The 19,604-nt window shown below is 44.9% G+C and overlaps 1 protein-coding gene across 2 annotated transcripts in view; it reads right to left on the reverse strand.

The window, feature by feature from the left end:
* Positions 1 to 19,604, reverse strand: part of LOC8038987 (scm-like with four MBT domains protein 2) — a 72,116-nt gene that overhangs the window by 37,558 nt on the left and 14,954 nt on the right. For both annotated transcript variants that reach the window (XM_040215316.3, XM_040215315.3), the window contains exons 6-10: positions 13,680 to 13,827; positions 11,417 to 11,520; positions 6,252 to 6,386; positions 2,828 to 2,951; positions 1,468 to 1,550 (exon numbers count right to left, since the gene is read on the reverse strand). In XM_040215316.3, coding sequence (XP_040071250.1) covers positions 1,468 to 1,550; positions 2,828 to 2,951; positions 6,252 to 6,386; positions 11,417 to 11,520; positions 13,680 to 13,827 — 594 coding nt within the window. The remainder of the gene's footprint in view (positions 1 to 1,467; positions 1,551 to 2,827; positions 2,952 to 6,251; positions 6,387 to 11,416; positions 11,521 to 13,679; positions 13,828 to 19,604) is intronic.

A 19,604-nucleotide genomic window follows, 5' to 3' on the forward strand; every position in this document is an offset into this window, starting at 1 on the left:
AATATTGGAGGCGCGATAGGTCAAAATGCCGTGACAACATCTAACGTTGCGAGACTCGTCCCCCACCTTTTGAAAACAGATAATTTCCCTCATTCATCATTTGCAGCGAGCAGGTTTTCCTGAATCAAGTGATTGCGAAATCAGCCCAACTCCTTCAGTGTGATCCAGAGGCTTTTTCGGCGAAAAGCAGCCAAGATGAATAGCCAACGCACCGACCGGCGTGGGTGGCTCAAACTTGAAGCTAAGCAAACACAACCAAACTCAAGAAAAGCAATTATCGAACCTTCCCATTCACTTCACTGCAACATTGATGTTCCCTCCAGTGAAATGCCTCGCCTGTAGTCCTCAGTCGACTGTTCTACATCCTTATAAAGAAACCACTTATCAGTCACCAAGTAAACGTCACTTTGAATGTGATTCGAGACAGACAAGAAATCAAAACGTTTTTCCGCGATTCCTCCCCATCCAAGAAATCGAAAGCACGCGACCGTGTGCTGTGGAGTAAACGGGCTTTCAAAGGAAACAATTAATCTACTGAGGCTTCAGCACACTAATGATCACTGAGGCAAACGTAAGAAATAATCAGACCTTCGTCAAATTACATTGCTCGCCACCGCGCCGACTACAAGTGTCCGCGAAAGCCACCACTGGAGAGACGCGGAGGGGCGCGGAGCGACCTGGACCGGCTGGTTCCCGGTTTTCCCGCTTGGTGGCGTCCGTTTTGCTGGAGTCGCGAATAGGTACGACTTGCTGCCTACTGTCGCTTGCAGACTAAGTGTGTTAGACTATGTGCGAGTTGTAACCAATGGTTGCCTACAGAGTATGCTGGACCAAGCCCGACTTGCCACTGAAGGTTGCCTGTGGTCGAAGTATTCTAGACTAAGAATGACTCACCGCCAACGGTTCACTATGCACTCAGTATGCTAGACTAAATATAACTCACCAGCGACTGTAGCATATAAATTAAGTATGCTGAACTAAGGTGACTAAACACCGACGGTCGACTGCAGACTAAGTATGCTATGATGGTCACCTGCAGACTATGTACGCTGGACGAAGTATCACTCGCCGTGGACAGTCGCGTGCTACTGTGAGCGACCGTCGGCGGCAAGTCATACTTAGTCACGTTGCTCGCGCTCTCGTTCGTCTCCTACTTGCGGCGCCGAGCAAAGACGTCGGGCTGCGAATCACATGGTACGAGGTTCTGCTGAGCTCCTTGGTGAATCTCTCTGGTTTCGATCGCTTGTTCCCAGTTAGGATTGTGTAGGAATGATTATGCCTTCTGTATGCTTTGGACGGTACGGGCTATGCAACCTTTGTGTTGCTTTTGCCCTCACGTAAAGCTTTTTTTGTCAGGTTTGAGTGTTACACTTTTCCATGAAATACAGCCCATAAACACATTCTGCATTAAAAACCGTTGCACTGACCCTCTAGAGTGAGGTTCAAAAAGAGGCCCAGGCCACCTACCAGCTGAAAGCAGGAGCTGGGTGCTGCCTGGGCATCGCACGAGCGCAGGTACTCCTCCCAGTCAAAGCTGCTGCACGGGTAGCCTGTAACGCAGGGAAGCCACTTAGTCTCCCAGACACATTCGCTAGCAGGGAAGCGGCAGAAGCACCGTAACCAAAGGTACCAGATAAACAATTTCTTCAACATCATCTATGCATTTAGAAAAAAAGTGTTCACTTAGAAGAAATGCCTCGCAAGCAATGGCGGATTATTGGTTCCCTCGCATACTACGTACATATTGGAGAAGAGTTAAAAAGAACGCCCAGTAGGGCCAGTTTCTTCCAGTTTATCGTGAAATTACTTTCTAATGTCATCCAGCTTCTCACTGACATCTGGAAAGTATTATATTTGCTTATTCCATTAGGCTCCAGCTGCTCGCTGCATGTAGCTCTGGATTACCTTTTGGTTCTTACTCAATTCTTTGGGGCTTTGTCATTCAAGAACATTCCCATTATTGTTCCATGGCCAATGAGATTGCAGCCGATGAGAATGCCAAAAAAATCGTGAAGAAGGTGCAAACATGATGCCTCGCATGTCTTAAAGGGACACACTGCCCAGAATAAAAATTTTTGCAAAAAAAGTTGAATTTGAAAAATTACATATTTACATCTACCAACATCTAGAGAGTATTCCCAAAAAGTTTAATTAATTTACACTGCATAGTTAATTTTTTATAAATTATTTTCTGTCCACCAAAGCTAAAGAAAAGGTAGGGTTTGGAGCACTTTGAACACACTTTTCTCCGTTCCACTTTTTGGTATGAATTCCATTTTAGTCAATCTATCGTTTGATAGTGGCAAAACAGGGAAGGCTCGTTCTTCCCTTGTCCTGACTGAAATATAATAAGGAATGCGGCTATGGAAGTTTTTGTCACTTTACGGATGTCTTTTATAAAAAAATGCTGACATTTTGTAGAAGACACAGAAGACCAAAAAGTTGACCAATTTCGCAGAAGAGAAAATTTATAAAACTAAATGACTTTTTAGGAAAAACGTTTCATAGCCGCACCCTCTAGGCATTCTGCTACATATCTAGCAAATAAAAATCTGGAATATGGTGATAGCTTTCCAACGATAGATTAACTAAACAATGTAGGCGTGTTGATGATAGAAGCTACTCTAAGTTCCTTCTCATTTAACTGACAGACCTGAAATTTAGTTATACCCCCTCTAGCATGCCCACCAGCCTACCATGTAAATTTCGGCAATTTTAAGACAAGGGTTCAAAAGTTGACCCCTTTAGGGGGTGTGTCCCCTTAAGCCATCTGTGACTATGGTAACGTTTGTCTCCAAGGGGGTTCTGACTGGGCCGGCCGTCTCACCGGGGGGTGGCAGCAGGGGCAGGCCGTTCTTCTGGGCCCACCCCGCAGGCAGCAGGCTCTGGGAGCCCGCATGGCAACAGCGCACCAGGGGGGCGCCTTCCTTGGGGTGCCGCAGGTCGTCCACCTGAATGGACGCGGCCACCACCATTAGCACAATTGGGCAGCGCCACGCAAAACGTGCATGTCACCCTTCCATCACAAACGGGGGTGCCAGCGAGCGAGTGACAGGCACCGGAACATTGTTTAGAAGGGAATGTTCTTTGGCTAGGTGTTCGGCATTTCATGAAGCCCAAAAGTGAAGCCCGGATAAAAGCGTGGCCGCGAGGCTAGACACCGATTGGTGGACAGGTGGGAGGTGGAGGAGCGAGGTGCTCGATGCTGATTGGTTAACGGGAGGGTTGTGCGCATGGGGGTGGAGTGAGGAGGAGAGTTAGGCGAGGTTGGAGAGGAGTGGGTTAGAAGGTTCTGAAAGGTCGTCAGGTTTATCACCTCAAGTGCACATGTGCCACGCATTAAATTATCCGACAAAGGGTGCCATGAAGGTAGGAGTCTGGCTGAACAGGCTAGATGTGCTGCTGAACGATGATATAAGTGTTTGGGATGCTAGAATGTTTAACGTACGCAACATAATTGCCTAGCAATTTGCCATACTTTTTTTAACGCAGAATGTATATAACGGCTGGCCCCTAGCAGTGTGCTGTGACACAACCCAGTGAGGCAAGACGTTTCTTGCAAATTGGTCGATATAAAGTAAGGGAAAAAGTGTGGAAGCACTTGGTTTCAAACTGGGGCCTCTCCGCTTGTGAATCTGACACTGAACCAACTGTGCTAAGAGCGCATGAGAGAAAAGAGTTCAAGAAACAGTGAGACACAAAACTGTAAGGCGAAATATAAAATGTGTGACTGCAATAGATGCAAGCTTCGCATTCCACTTCCGCTCAAGCGCTAACTTCGGCGGGGTTTTTTCTTTTTTTTTTTAGAGACAGTATGCACAACGGCATTCACACTGTGGAAGCATAAAATGTCTACCAGGTTCATCTGTGTAACGTCACCGCGAAGCAACACTCAATCCTTCTATGGCACCACTGCCTTTGCCACGATGGTGCAGGAAAGGGGCAAAGTTTTCTTCCAATTTTTAGTGCAGCTTAGCTGCAATAATCAAGCGTTTGTGTTTGTTAGAAAGTTGTCTGGGACGTGCAGAAAAGTGAACCCCTGTTCTAAAGAAAAACAGGGTTGCACCAAAAAACACCACGACCGATTCGTGAACTGTGTGAAGGGAGTGGTGTACTCTATTCCCCTCTCGTGCGGCAGGAGATACGTCGGGCAAATGGGGCGCTGCCTCAATGATCACTTGCGAAAACATAAGTATAACGTTTTTAGAGTTGTGTCAGGTCACCTTGGCCAGCATTGTCGTGACTGCTGCTGCACTCCCGTCTTCGACAAGTGTGAAGTGATTAGGAAAAATAAAGACAAACTCACTCGAGAAATCATCGAGGCGCGGGAAATTGGAAAATTGGGGGAAAACTGTGTCAGCACTCCTTCCATATGCTTATCCGAAAAGGAATGTTGCTTTCTCGACACAAAGTGACAGCACATAACGGTGGCTAAGGAGCACGTGGCGTCCATTACATGTTTTTTATCTTTGTTTGTTTGTCATGACGTTCAGTATTTATACTTGATGTTAGCACGAATAAACTTTAGCTGTAAGAAGAGTGGTTGTTTGGGCGAGTTGGTTTGACATCTTATACAATCTTGTGCGCAACAAAGACGAGGACAAAAGCAGAGAAGAGGACACAACAAGGCGCAACTTTCAACTGAATTTTATTGAAAACGTGTTCCGGTATATATATAGTCTCAACCATCGTTACAATGACAACAAAAAAAGACAAAAGTAAAGGAAAAAGAAAAAACACCATAACAGAGCATAACTGGGAAACAACATTATCTCGTTCTCAGGAAAAAACAATTCCTTCTCCGATAATGCGATCGACGGCATAGCATATATAGTTGAGACTATATATATACCGGAACACGTTTTCAATAAAATTCAGTTGAAAGTTGCGCCTTTTTGTGTCCTCTTCTCTGCTTTTGTCCTCGTCTTTGTTGCGCACAAGATTGTTTAAGGGGGGACACTGGCTAGAGGTAAAATTTTTGAACTACTCAACTGATCGAAATGAAATTTGCAGGGGAGATTTAGCTTCAAATGTAGGTGTACTGTGCAAACTTTCAGCTCTCTAAGACAAATTTGCATACCTGCATAAGATGATGTGTCACTTTTCATTAAGAAATCTATGATATGCAAATCAAGCTATTAAGTACCATTTTGACTGCTTGAATATAAAGTAAGGGATATGGGACCTCGGGCTATCTAGTTTTAATAACTTAAATGTAAATATTTCAGGAAGAGTTATTACCTCAAACTATGAGATGCATATCTGTCATCTGTCAATATTTGAAAACTTAATTTTTTCTCACTGAGGACTTCAACTTAAAACAAAATAAAGTAGATAGCCCGATTCCTGAGTAAAGTTCAGTTCAGAAACATCTTGATTGTGGTAACAGAATACTTCCACCTTCAAAGAAAAGATTCCTTCGTGTGAAATTTGCAGCAAAAAGTGGAACTGAGAAAAACGCATTCAAACATTGAACTCCTTTACTTTGTTACTGCCTCACAATGTGTTGAAAATATTTTATATCAACGTAACTATTTGGCGTATGGTCATCAAATTTGGTGTAAGGGTGTATAATTAGTTTCTAAAACAAAAAACCTCAAAATAAAAAAATGAATTTTTTCAAAAAAGTTAAAAATTTAGGCCCATGTCCCCCCTTAAGAGGTTTAGCTGTAAGTCAGCGCCTTGTTCGTCTACCTTCTTGTTCTTGTCCGTGTCCTTGAGCTGTTTTAATTTTTAATCATGAAATACCAACTAGCCCAAACTTCCACGTTAGAAAACTCAATGAGCATTATAGGAGACCACAGTGCAAGAGGACCAGGAAAACAGGCATGCAGAAAGACAAACAAGGGCGCCGTTGCTTCCTAATGCAAGACACCGACTTATCTCATCTTATCAACGCACACGTCAACATATCTCGGGGTGGGTTTCCCCCTACGCATAATTTTGTCCTACCGGACGCCAATAAAGAATGACCTCTAATCGTGGCACAGGTGGACAGCCAACACCCAGCGAGAGCAAATTGACACGGACTCCCAAGTCACATGAGGCGCACTCTCTTCGCTGGTGCACTTCATCGCGCTGTTTGGAAACCTGCAAGAGGTTGGTCAATAATTCTGGGCCTTGTTTCACATACGCGCAAAGAATGACCCCACAGGCAGACGGGAAGCGCGGTTCAAGACAGAAAGGGTCGGAATCTCGTGAAAGAGTCAGAATCTCGTAAAAGGTGTGCGGGAACAGCGTGGCACCCTCACCTGCACGAGGAACCAGCGCCCACCGGCCAGGGTGGCCGTGATGGTGGCTGGGCAGGCCTGCTGGCGACTCACTGGATGCAGCAGCTCCACCTTGTGGCCCACCTGGAAGCTGTGCTCACGCAGCGCCACGGGGGGCTGCACAAGCATGCATTGCGGATTGAACCTGACGTGTCGGGGATGATTCACTTTGAATCTAGATACGGAGTGGATGAGCAGTTTGAATGCGAATGTGATGCAGATAGAAATTTGGATTTGGATACAGTGTGCCGCAGATGCGGGTTGGAAGCAATCTCTGAGGCTTGCTAATCCAACAGAGACGCAAAATGCCTTAGGCACACAAGTAGTGGTGCAAAACTATCGATAGTACTATCGATAGTATCAATGGACGCCAGAAACCTGACTATCAATAGTAAAAAAAGATATTGATAGTACTATCGATAGTCAACTATCGAAAAACTATCGATAGTACTATCAATAGTCGACTATCGAAAAACTATTGATAGTATTATCGATAGTCAACTATCAAAAAACTATTGATAGTACACTATCGATACTCGAGTATCGAAAATCTATGGATAGTCAACTATAGGAAAATTATCGTTAATCGACTATTGGAAAACTATAGATGGTACTATCGATAGTACCGTATTTACATGAATGTAAGTCTACCCTTTTTTCAATTTTTGAAAATCTGAAGTAGGGGGGTCGACTTATTATCGAACCAAAGCATTCCACCAGTGGCAAAAACGAAACAATCGCGATATCATGAACACCCCAGCTTGTTACAAGTTCAGCCGGCTGTACCTCTAGCATTGCGCTATTCTATGTGCTCATTTTACAAATTAATTATTTTTTTATTTGCGTGAATAGTATTATTGATAGCGATTTGCAAATTAACCCGAATATACGGCGGTGAACAGTGCATGGCGCGCCCGACTCCCGGGGGGTGGCGGCACTTCTTGTAAGAGCCACCCCGGAGGCCGCTGGAACAGCCTCATGGTTCACTCACCCCGCGGCTTCTCTTCGCAGTTTTTCGCATGATTCACGGTAGCACATCGTTTGATCGAGTGACGAGATCATGCTGGAGCGCTAACTACGTTTTTTTTTTATTGACAAGCATGATCCAGTCAGCTTAGGTTTTTGGTGCTCGTTTATGGCCATTCTTTACTCAGAAGCAACCAACAACTGTGCTGTTGGACGCAGGTTCGACCCGTCGGAGCGGGTGGTGCTCCAGTGGAGTCAGCTGTGACGGCAAACAGAGAGGCTTCCGTAGGCCGAAGTCTGGTGCCGGAGTTGGAAGTCAGGCTTGAAACGTACACTGCAAAAGTGTGCAATCGGTCCCTACCCGTGACGTCCAACGCGATCGCCGAGCAAGCGCAGAAGATGCGGTTGATCTTGTCATTTGCGAAGAGTGAGATTTCGTTGGACGACGCCGACGACGTGCTTCGAGAATGTAGCAGTGATGACGACGGGACTGACATCACCAGTGCGGACGAGTCAGTCTAGTCCTGGACGGAGTGAGAACGACATGGAGCAGGTTCAGTTGTCCCACCTCCAGCGTGAACTTCCTAGTTTTGACAACGCCTGCTCATCCCGTGCACCGCACGCGTACATGCGCAGCCAAAGCACGCCAGAAGGCATCGATCGCGTCTTTAAGGCTTGGCTTTCGAAACAGACACTTTGCCGTTCTCCCGTGTTCGCAGTAAAATGCGTATCTAAAGATTTTTTTTTTGTGCTGGTATGCAATGTGAGGGGGGGGAAACGACTTACAATCATGTAAATACAGTACTATCGATAGTCAACTATAGAAAAACTATCGATGGTACTATCAATATTACTATCGATAGTCTACTATCAATATCACTATCGATAGTTCTGCGACACTATCGACAGTCTTGGAAAAACTATCGATAGTATCGATAGTCAATTTATTGATAGTTTTGCATCACTACACACAAGGCAGCAGTTGCTCAAGCTAAGACTGCCAGGAATGCTTGAAGGATACCGATAACGGTATTGAATAGGAATGTTTCTCACTTTACGCAAGCTTACTGGCACTAGTGGGACCTAAGTATATTCACACGCAACGGCACTGACCATAAAGCTCATTTGTCACCGAGTAATTTTAAGAATAGAAGTGGATGTTTTCTTTCAGCCTTCCCTTCGCAAAACTTGATGAAAAAGTTGTAATGGATCACATTGTTGGCACTGTTAGCAATGCGACAGCCAGAATTTCGTCATCAAACTTTGCTGTACCCGCGGTGACAAGACAGTCAATGCCTCAACATGCTGTTCAGCTTTTGAACGTAATGAGTAAGAAGGCAAAGACAGCTAACAGGAAATGGGATCGCATATCCCAGTGGAAGCTCGATAGGACCTGCATTTGTGAACCTGAGAGCCGAGGTTCTGTATAAATAGTAAATACAATGGAAGGGGGTGTTGAGATACGGGAAAAGGGGGTAAATGTCCATGCATACTATTATTCACCCTAATAGGGGAAAAGACTCGCATGTAAATACAGTGAAACCCATTTAGAACAAACCCACGTACAGCAAATTATTGTCGATATCGAACTAAAAAAAATTTTAATAAACACTGGCACTGGCACTGGGGACTGGGACTTTTTATAACGAACAACATATTGGCTATATCAAACTTTTTCCACCGGGAAGGCTTCCAAAAAAGCGCAAAGAATCGTCTTCTAGCCTGCCCCTTCCCCCAAAAAAGAAATAGGAAAGATCAAAAAATCTAAAAGCTGAAGTTGCGAGCAAAGTTACAAACAAAGGTTTTGATATGCCACCACATCAAGACCTCACGGTCCTTCTGGGGCACTAAAAAAATAAAGAATTATTATTATTATTAATAAAATTGAGCAAAAAGAAGCGATTCAGAAGGGAAGAAAGCTTAAAAATACACTTGCATGCACACACAGAAAAAAAAATCTTTTCAACCCAAAGCGATTGCTCAGCAAGAGAAGCGATTCAGAAGGAAAAATCAGCTAAAAAACAAAACAAAAAAACTGCACGCATGTAAAAAAAAAAAATCTTTTAGGGTGTTTAGCAAATTATTATTTTGAAATTCCCTGACTTTTCCAGGTTTTCCCTGACAATTTCAGGTTAAATTCCTTGACCATTGTAGAGGCGGTTAAATATATAAGACCTTCACAAAGCATTTCTTTATTTATAGATCACAATTATAATCAGCACAAATGAGGGTATCTGACTAGATTGTCTAATATTGTACAAAGTTAATGCAAACACAATCTGCTCTTGCTGCTAAGAATGTCAGCTATTGCGCAAGGGTTGTCCAAGCACACATCTTACTTCTTAAGGGTGTCAATCTTTTCTTGCAGGAGACTGGCCTTTATTAGTTATCCACGGAGCAGCCTTTGCATCTTTTCTTCTTGTCTTTTCACAAGAACAGTCACTTTTTTCTTCTTTTTCTGAACATCTGACTCCTCTTCACCTTCTTCCTGTTTTTTGCTGCAATTTCTCTCGAAAGACGCTGTAGCCATTGCAAACCATCTGCACCATCTTGTCAATAATTTCAACCTTGACCACGCTGCCTGCTTCCAGCACAACGTCGTTCACCACTCGCTGACTGAAGTTTTGCAGCGACTTCACAAGCTGGAAACATGAGAGGGAAGAGTGAGGCCGTAGCTGCTGTACAATGAAGGGATCCGTGAATTGCTACCGAGTTTAAGCACCACATTATCTCGGCCTTTGTCACAGCGCTTTTCAGTAGAAAGCCGCTCATCAACGTCTTCATACTTGTCGAGGTGGCTGCAGGCTCCTCCGGGTCACATGTGCGGTCTCCCCTACATCCGGCCAAAACGTTTGTCGCTGCCGTAAAAAAATGACAGAAGTCCAGATTGGGAATGGCTTGACTGAGACTCCACAGCAGTAAGGTGCTTTTTGCTCGATTTGTGACTGGAAACTGCCGTGTTTCCCATGTTGCTCAAAGAAAACATTTTGCGGCACATTGAGCATTGAGCACTGTGAGGATCACTTTGCACGGGCTTAATCCAACTTGCATATTCCGATATATTCGGGTTCGTCCAGTTCGGATGAAACAAGAACTTTCTTGTTGCCGACATCGTCAGCGAAGAGGCCACTTCCGGAAACACGATGCAAACACGACGCTCAATCACGCACGCCAATAACCGAATGCATGGCCGCATGGCCGCCAGATGCACACCTTTGGATAATTTCGGCTTGGATTGGATTGCGGTCTGCAGCTTTCCCGTTTGTTACTAAATCTAGTGGCTTTAACTGGATCTAGCCTAGTGTTATGCCCTCAATCCAATCCAATTCAATGCATAACTTAACTGAATTTGTCGGCTGTTCCCTTTTTATCGGGTAGCACACTCTACTTCGGGTGAGCAGAGCCCTCAGTTTGTTCTAAGCAGAATTTATTGCCTATTTTTCTGCCCCCAAGTCCTCAAGTCTTTGTTCAAGGCACTCGATGGCATTTCCGGCTCATTTTTCCTGACAGGGCTCACTTTTTGACAATATCCCTGACAATTCCCTGATTTTTCCCAGTGACTAAAATTTCCCTGACAATTCCTGGTTTTCCCGGTCGCTAGACACCCTGTTTTTAGTGCGTTGTTGCAAGGCGGAAGTGAAGGGATGAGAAAAAAAGAGAAGCTCTCGCCTTACAACAAAAGCATCGTGAAAGTTTGTTGTAAATGGTTTTCGCTATATCGAACTACTTGCTATATCGAACTGATTGAAGCGTTTCCTGTTGTTTGTTATAAACGGGTTTGACTCTAAATGGAATGTTCATTAACACTGCACCAAGTTACGCCACCGTTCGTGGGAGCTTACATGGCTATGGCATTAGCCTACAGTGTGGGTTTTCTAACCTGTATTCCTAGGAAGCCTGGAGTCAGAGTACCCCAAAGGGTTCCCTGACCTCCCAAATTTCCTCGGCTTTCTTTGCTCCTGAAGGAAGTGTACATTTGGTGCCAAACACTGCCCAAGATTTCTGCATGACTGTTTACGAGGTTTATAGGCTTCTGCCTTGCTTTACTGCATCAGCGTGAAGAACAGGGAATGTTTTTTGTGCATCGAACAAAAGAGAGATGGGCATTCCTCGAGTTGGAAAAGTTCCCCTGGCCTGCGGTATGGCTGGAGACTCGGAGGACAATAAGCAGGCAGACTTGCCTGCAGGATGTTGGCCAGAATCTTGGTGTTGTAACTTTGGGCCTGTGCCATGGAGTCCTTCAGAATCTGCTTCCACTTTTCCAGGCTGTGTAGCTTCTCTATGCCTGGAAATAAGCAAGCATAAAAAAATAATGCAGCTATGTGCATTAGCAGTAAAAAACAAGACAAAAGTGCTATCATAATGTGTGTCCGCTTAATATATTATTCATTGGACCCGGTCATCACAACCATCACTATTCCTAGTCCTTTGTTTCATATCTGGGTAACTATGTACGTTAAAAATCTCGCATTCCCATGTATTTTGTGCTTAGTGCCCCGTGTTTTATCTGTTGCATATTGTCAGCATTAGTTCTATTATTCTCTTTAGTCTTTTCCCCTGTGTAAACATGCAAAAGTTCATATTCGATTCGATTCATGCCTGGTTAGTTCTGGGTCCCAATTATTGTGTAATCTCATAATTAGTTAAATATTGACTTTCAAAATAAATTAGATTATTATCCATTCTGATGTTAGCCTGAGACTGAGACAGGAAAAGAGGAAGTTTCAAAGTAGAAGGAAAAGGAACAGTCGAGGATACGTCTCTAACACAGCTAAAGACAAGTTTATTCGATCACCCTCTTATATACACTCCACAATCTTCACCACAGAACCTTCGCGACCTCCAAAGCCAAAAGATAACAAAGAACTCATCTCTTTCCACCACAATAATCAAACAACCTTGACAATTCAACAAAGCCCCCCCCCCCCCCCCCCCCCTCACCAACACAACCTAGCTCCGCTCTCCCGGAAGACAATCGACCTTCGCGTACATAGCACACCCTCCTCCTGTCCTCCCCCGCCCACAATCCCAAAACAACCCGGCAACAAAAGATACCAATCCACCTGATCCCAACCCGAAGACACAAAGGAGGAAACCACTTACACCCTTTCACAATCAACAACCACTTAACAAAACTCTCAAATCCGCAAGAAGGTTTTTGCACTGCTGCTAAGCTGTAACGACACTTGACTAATGCAGTTGCCCATTGATTTCATTCTTATTGTTTCCTTTACAACCCTTTTGATGTCATTTACTTCCCTGTGTATTATTTCTGTTTCGGACCAGCGTGGTATACAATCATTACATTCTTGAACATGTTTCGCTATTTCCGAATCAGTCGCGTTGTTTTTGACATTTCTTTTGTGTTCAGTCAATCTATCATTTATACATTTCGACGTTTGACCCACATACTTAAAACCACATTCCAGGGGGATTTCGTATACCACTCCATTATCACACGGAATAGACTTTTCTCGATGCATTTTTGTGCATTCCCTTACAGTCTTGTGGAAGGGCGTGAGCTTACTCAACTTATAGTCCGAACTAAAAACCAGATCAACATCGAACTTTTTGGCACAAGCCTTTAAGTTGTGAGAAATTTTGTGATAGTATGGAATTACAGTAGTTCTATTTTTTGGCATTTGCTTTGGTTCTCCTCTACATTTGTTGAATTGTCAAGGTCGTTTGATTATTGTGGTGGAAAGAGATGAGTTCTTTGTTATCTTTTGGCTTTGGAGGTCGCGAAGGTTCTGTGGTGAAGATTGTGGAGTGTATATGAGAGGGTGACCGAATAAACTTGTCTTTAGCTGTGTTAGAAATGTATCCTCGACTGTTCCTTTTTCTTCTACTTTGAAACTTCCTCTTTTCCTGCCTCAGTCTCAGGCTAACATCAGAATGGTTAATTTCCACCAGCTCGCCTGCGCACTCACTACAATATCATAGATTATTATATTTTCATATTTTTCCTATATTTATTTTCCGGCCGTTGAGAGAGCGGCACATCCCAGATCCGGCCCCTTAGCCTTAAAATTTGGAGACCCCTGTTCTAAAATGACAGACAGGCAGGAAAAGTGCTAAGTTACTTCTCAAGTCAGGGGTGCATCAATGCTGTTTGTAGTGTTCATTCAGCACCGTGATGTATGTGTAAACTGGACCTAAAGCAAACTATCTCGTCGTTTTTTTTTTACTGAAAGATGAAAAAGAAAACCAGAGAACTCCATAGCCCCAGACCATTAGAAGCTCCAGCACTGCTATATTGTAAAGCTCGCACATTAGGTCGCCGAGGAAGCGACACGTCGAAAGTGAGAATGCAGGCCCCACATGCACTTGGACACACATAATGAGAATCAAATCAGACTGTCATCACTCCGTTTCCTCCGAATGAAGACCATAGTGCGGAAGCTCGACGGGTAAAGACCAACGTGTGTTTGGTTCCCCACTCACACTGCGGGGGCCGGTAGGTCTGGTCCCCATGGGAGGGTGCGTCCAGGGGCCTGACCCGGTGGGACAGGTAGAAGAGCCACAGGTCCCAGCTGTCCACCTCACAGCCGTCGTAACGCAGCAGCAGCCGGCCCCCCACGTTGCGGCGCACCTGCAAGGTTTGTCGGCTCATTCGTCTATTGGTTAATGATGACCCCCGACGGTTACACGCTACTCAGGTGGTACTTTAAATATTCTAACACTATAGCGAATACATGAAAAAACCAAGAAAAGTAAAAATTTGTGTAGTCTACGACAGCTCCAACATCACCATGTTTTTACAGCGGAGCTGTTAAGGGCTAGTTTCCCCAGGATCGTGTCCCCCGCAAAGAAATGTCGACACAAAACTCTGGATAGCTACCGCCATCTATGAGCGACAGCGGCAACCATACGATTGGCTTGCCGGCCTTGTTCATAGATGGCGACAACCTTTCCAGCCTTTCCACTCTGGTTTTCACCAGAGTGGAATTTCTCTAGGCGTCGTCCTAGATGTTGTCCTCGAGGTCGTCCTAGAAGTCGTCCTTGAGGTTGTTTGAGAGGTTGTCCTTGAGGTAGTCCTAGAAGTTGTCCTTGAGGTCGTCCTAGACGTTGTCCTTGAGGTCGTCCTTGATGTCGTCCGAGAGGTTGTCCTCGAGGTCATCCTAGAAGTCATTCTTGAGGTCGTCCTAGACGTCGCCCTTGAGGTCGTCCTAAACGTCGTCCTTAAGGTTGTTTGAGAGGTTGTCCTTGAGGTCGTCCTTAAGGTTGTTTGAGAGGTTGTCCTTGAGGTAGTCCTAGAAGTTGTCCTTGAGGTCGTCCTAGACGTTGTCCTTGATATCGTCCTCGAGGTTGTCCTCGAGGTCATCCTAGAAGTCATTCTTGGGGTCGTCCTAAAAGTCGTCCTAAACGTCGTCATTAAGGTTGTTTGAGAGGTTGTCCTTGAGGTAGTTCTAGAAGTTGTCCTTGAGGTCGTCCTAGACGTTGTCCTTGATGTCGTCCTCGAGGTTGTCCTCGAGGTCATCTTAGAAGTCATTCTTGAGGTCGTCCTAGACGTCGCCCTTGAGGTCGTCCCAGAAGTCGTCCTTGAGGTCGTCCTAGACGTTGTCTACAAAATCGTCCTAGAAGTCGTTCTTGAGGTCATCCTAGACGTTGTCCCTGAGGTCTTCCTTTAGGCGTCGTCCTCGAGGTTGTCTTAAAAGTCATCCTCGAGGTTGTCCTAGACATTGTCTTTGAGGTCTTCCTAGACGCCGTCCTTGAGGTCGTCCAAGAAGTCGTCCCTAAGGTCGTCTGATCATAGTACAGCTTCGCTGGTCTCCCTTCTTCACCAGAGTGGAAAGGCTGAAAGTTTTTACTGCTATTCAAGGCCATAAACACGTCGATTGAAGACGACGAAAAGCTATTCGACGAGTCCCCCATTTGGGTAAGAGACGAGAGCTTGGAGCGTTTGCCAACGTAGAACGGTCCCATTGACCTTCAAGAGATAGGGGAGGGGGTGCTGCGAGGCCCGTCGCATCAAAGAACAACGCACTACATGGAATTTTGTATCTAGATGCCGCCCTTGACCTCTGCGTAAAATATAAAAAACAATGCGAGGCACCGACCGAAAGCCCACCTGCACACTGCTTGGAAAATTTTAAAATGTGCAATCTAGAAAAGGGTTGTGAAGCAGAACAAGAAACCGTGACCTCCCTCAAAGGCTGCGCCTTTCAAGGCTGGTTTCTGCAACACTAGACATCACCTTGCGGCATCATTTACCCAAAGCCAATAGATTGTGTGACGCAGCCAGCCTCATGAATCATGTCATGTCAGAGGTATTCTACGGGTTCACAGGTGCACTGTCACAACCTTGTAGAAGAAACAAGGAGACAAATGAAAAAGAAAAAAAGTCTACATTCTGAGCAACTTGCCTTCCTGTGGCTCTCCATAACTAAAATAAATATTACCGTATTTTCGCGATTCTAAGCCCCCCCCCCCCCCCCCACTTTCAAAAATAAACACCAGAAAAAAAGTTTGCAAGCGAATGTAAGCACCCCCCTCCCAACAAGTAATTTGAGATCGGAGATGCCGGTATCACCAAGCGCCGGAGTCGCGAACGGCCGCTGGCGCCTGGTTTCAACGTGAATTAATAGATGGCAGCACATACTGCCATCTACCACTTTAGCATCCGTGCAGGTTGCGAAAGGGGGTGTGTTGCCGTACCTAGAGTCACTAAATAAAGCTAGCCGTACCCTCTATCGAAGATGTTTTGTCTGTTTGGTCTCCTTGCGCCTGTTGCAGTCGGTTGTTTAGTCTGTGAAGTCTATTCGTCCGCGTTGGCCTCGCGATCGTATTCCATTCAATGTGGGCACGTGGTTTGCGGAAGTCGTCCATCATGAGTGCGAAGAGAACTTCATACACGTTGAAGTTCTAGAGAATGGTTATTTCTTACGCGGAAGACAACGGAAATCACGGCACGTCTGAACAGTTCGGAGTGTGGCGTTCCGCGCAAGCCGAGGCTGGGTGGAGCGGATGATGAAGAGGAACGATATCTCTTTGAGACGCCACACCACTATCTGCCAGAAGCTACCGGTGGACTTTGAGGACAAGCTTGTCAACTTCCAACGTTATGTGACGAAGCTGCGTCGTGAATCTCGCTACGGACTCGGGCAGATCGGCAATGCCGATGAGACCCCCGTGTACATCAACATGTTAAGGACGTGCACTGTGGGTGATGTAGGCGCCCGAGAAGTAAAAGTGTGTACGACTGGCTATGAGAAGCAAAGGGTGACCGTAATGCTGTGCATCACAGCTGATGGTCGGAAACTTGCGCCCTACATCATCCTCAAAAGACTAGTCGCGAGAGCGACTAGTCGGCCGTGGTGCAAACTGATGGCAAGCGGGCTACTCTCCAGTCTTTATTTATTTCCTTTAGAACATTTATTCTTTCATTTTGATTATAATCAATTCATATTTCTTGTGCAAATTTTGTATTTTCGGGGCATGTTCCGAATCTAAGCACCCCCCTTATCTTTGAACGTCGCAGGTGTGAAAAAAAGGGGGTGCTTAGAATCGAGTAAATACGGTATACTTATTATTTCTTAGGAAGAAGAAAAAAAAAAAAGGGCTGCACACATTTTTCGTTTAACATCTAATAATTCATCTAATGCCAATTTTGTTTGATGCAGAATGTATTTAGTAGGGTGTTTCCTACGAGAAAATTTTCACAAACGAGCTTCACGAACAAGTGACACGCTGGGAGCATTATGAACGTTAAGATTTTGTATAAGGTTACTATATAAAGTTAGAGCCCCGGCAGGACTTTAACCTGAATCGGTGTGGTGGCAGTCAGGCATCGTGGCCACTGAGCTATTACAGTCTAAGCTCATTACAACAGATTTTGTTACAACAGACATTTGGATATAACATACCAATTTGTGAAGTTCGGTTGGTTTTCCTCTACGTACCATTGACTCAACTTCATATCTGCATACAACATACTTCTTTTACAACAGACCGAAATCTTGGTCAAAATCAAGGTCTATTATAACGAGCTTAGACTGTAGCACAGCTGGTCTGGAGGGGTATGTATATGAATTTTATTTGAATGCAAACGTGCCGGCAAGAGCGGCAGGTTTTGGGGTGAAAGTAGTAACTAAGACAAATGAAACCACACAACAAAAATAAACCAATAAACATAATACATTACAGAAAAAAATAATAAAATAAAAATAAAAGACAAAGTAAACAAAGAAAGACTCTAGAAAAATAGATTGCACAACTGACACACAGGGTGTGGTTTGTGCGGGGCGCATGCGGTGCTCCCCTGGTCTTTTCCAGCATGATCGAGCATGTATAATTTCAATGCACGTCTTGTAATACTTTAGTCTTGCAGGTTTCTTCAACTTTTTCGTCATGAGGGATAGAACCAGCATCTCATACGTGTATGAGCACATTAAAAAAAACCTCCTGCAGATCTATGAGTTGGCGACAGTCAACAAACCGCCACGAAAAGATGAACACAGTGATCATATCTTGCCAATCGTGGCTACGTACACTGAATGTCAGTGAAATGACTGGCCAAATGTCTCCTTTATCGAAGGCAGAAAAGCAATTTGGTCACATTCAGGAAGGAACCCGAGCACAAGGTTGCGCGCACACTCGGAACGTGACTTTAGCGACTAGACCAAATGAGAATTGTAACGTCGTTATATTTAATAGTTCCAAATTAAATTATGTATTAAAAAAAAAATCATGTAAAAAGTATGAGGTAGGTAGAAGAAGGCAACGAGCCAACCAGAGGCCCTTTCCTTCCCTCAGAAAATTACATTTTGCAACATCCTTACAGAATCCTGGTAATGTTTCACCTCCCGAGTCTAACTGTATAGATTATTCACTGCCTGGAGAATATCCTCCTCGTATCGTTTCTCTTAATAGCACTGGTATACTACACACATGATGGTCCATTCTGGGGAAAGGGAGGGGGCAAGAACAGTCAAGGAGAAATGAGAAATCTTAGCCTCATACTAGTTGTCTTTTCATGAAGGTTACGCAAATAAACAGAAGGTGATGCCTGCTCGATACTTTACGAACCTGAACATGAGGCACTTATTCTGAGCATGAGCCAATGAAGATCAATTATCAACAACCAGAATTTGCGCGTGCCTAAACTTTAGCATTTTTTTATTTATTTTCAACACATCATGTTGTTTATTTGGAAAACCAAGGAGCAAACTACAGAGAAGTTCAATCTTGCAGGATCTCACCTGAAGCGTCTGACAAATAGTATCTAGGAGGCCAATAAAATCTACCTAATGGCATATACTACATTAGAACTTAGATAACTTTAAGTCAGTTTATTTAGAATCCCTAATGTACCATTTTCATGGATCCACTGTTAGCTCGGTTTGTGCACAGATTGCGGTGACCTCTCAATTTTTCGAATCATGCTGTGCCCAAGGTCACAGGTTTCGCTCGCGCCATAAGAGCCACAAGTTATACAGTATAGACCACTCACAACGTAACCGCTTATAGTGCAGGACCGGGTATAACGCGGCTTTTTTAAACCACCGGTTCGCCTCCCATAGAACTCCATGTAATTACATACTGCTTAAAATGCAGGCGCGCGAAGGGAAATACCGGTTGTAGTGCGGTTTTCGGAACAGCCCGGAGACCGCGCCGACTGACCGACGCAGAGAGCACGCTTCCCTGTGCGACACTAGATAACGGCGCGAGCCGCAAGCGGCACTCGCGGGGCAAGGAGGTTGCTCGAAGAAGCGGGGAGAAGCGAAGAGAGAGGCTTCAGTTGCCATAGCGACGGAGGAACGCACGCACGTGTCGTTCACGTGTGTGCGTCCCTCCGCTGCGTTAGAGAGGTTGGAAACAGCCGCAACGACAGACCAATTGCAGGTCGAGGAGAAGTGTTCGCGCGCGTTGCATGCCGGTCGCGGGCGGCTGCTTCTATCCACAAACATGGCGTCGTTTTGATTGTCGACGTAGACGGTGTGGTAGAAGCTCATCGTTCCGCGTAAAAGCGCTATCCTTTACTGTGAATTTTCGTTGTGTGTCGCTATGATAACCCAGCACGTACTAGAAGGGAAGATCCACCTACTCGTGCGGCGATGTTGTGGCGGCACTCTCAAGACGGCAGAAACGCCCGTGTCGTCGTGTTTGTTTACTTCGACTACAGTGGTGCTTTCTAAGCATTTGTGTTTTCGAACATCGCCCGGATTTCTTATTTGGAGCATTTCATGCCTGTGCTCAAGTTGAAGGTACCGTATACACAAGTGTAAGGGCCGCACCCGTGTACGGGCCGCACCCCGTTTCTCTGAACTACATATTCGAAAAAAAAAAAAAAACCCGCGTAAGGGTTGCACCTACACCTTCGTTGACCCATACGCATTCAAAATGCGCGCCCGCATGCTAGTTTCTAAG

Source organism: Ixodes scapularis, unplaced genomic scaffold (genome assembly GCF_016920785.2).
Source record: "Ixodes scapularis isolate PalLabHiFi unplaced genomic scaffold, ASM1692078v2 PGA_scaffold2__306_contigs__length_199485367, whole genome shotgun sequence".
Taxonomy (NCBI): Eukaryota; Metazoa; Arthropoda; class Arachnida; order Ixodida; family Ixodidae; genus Ixodes; species Ixodes scapularis.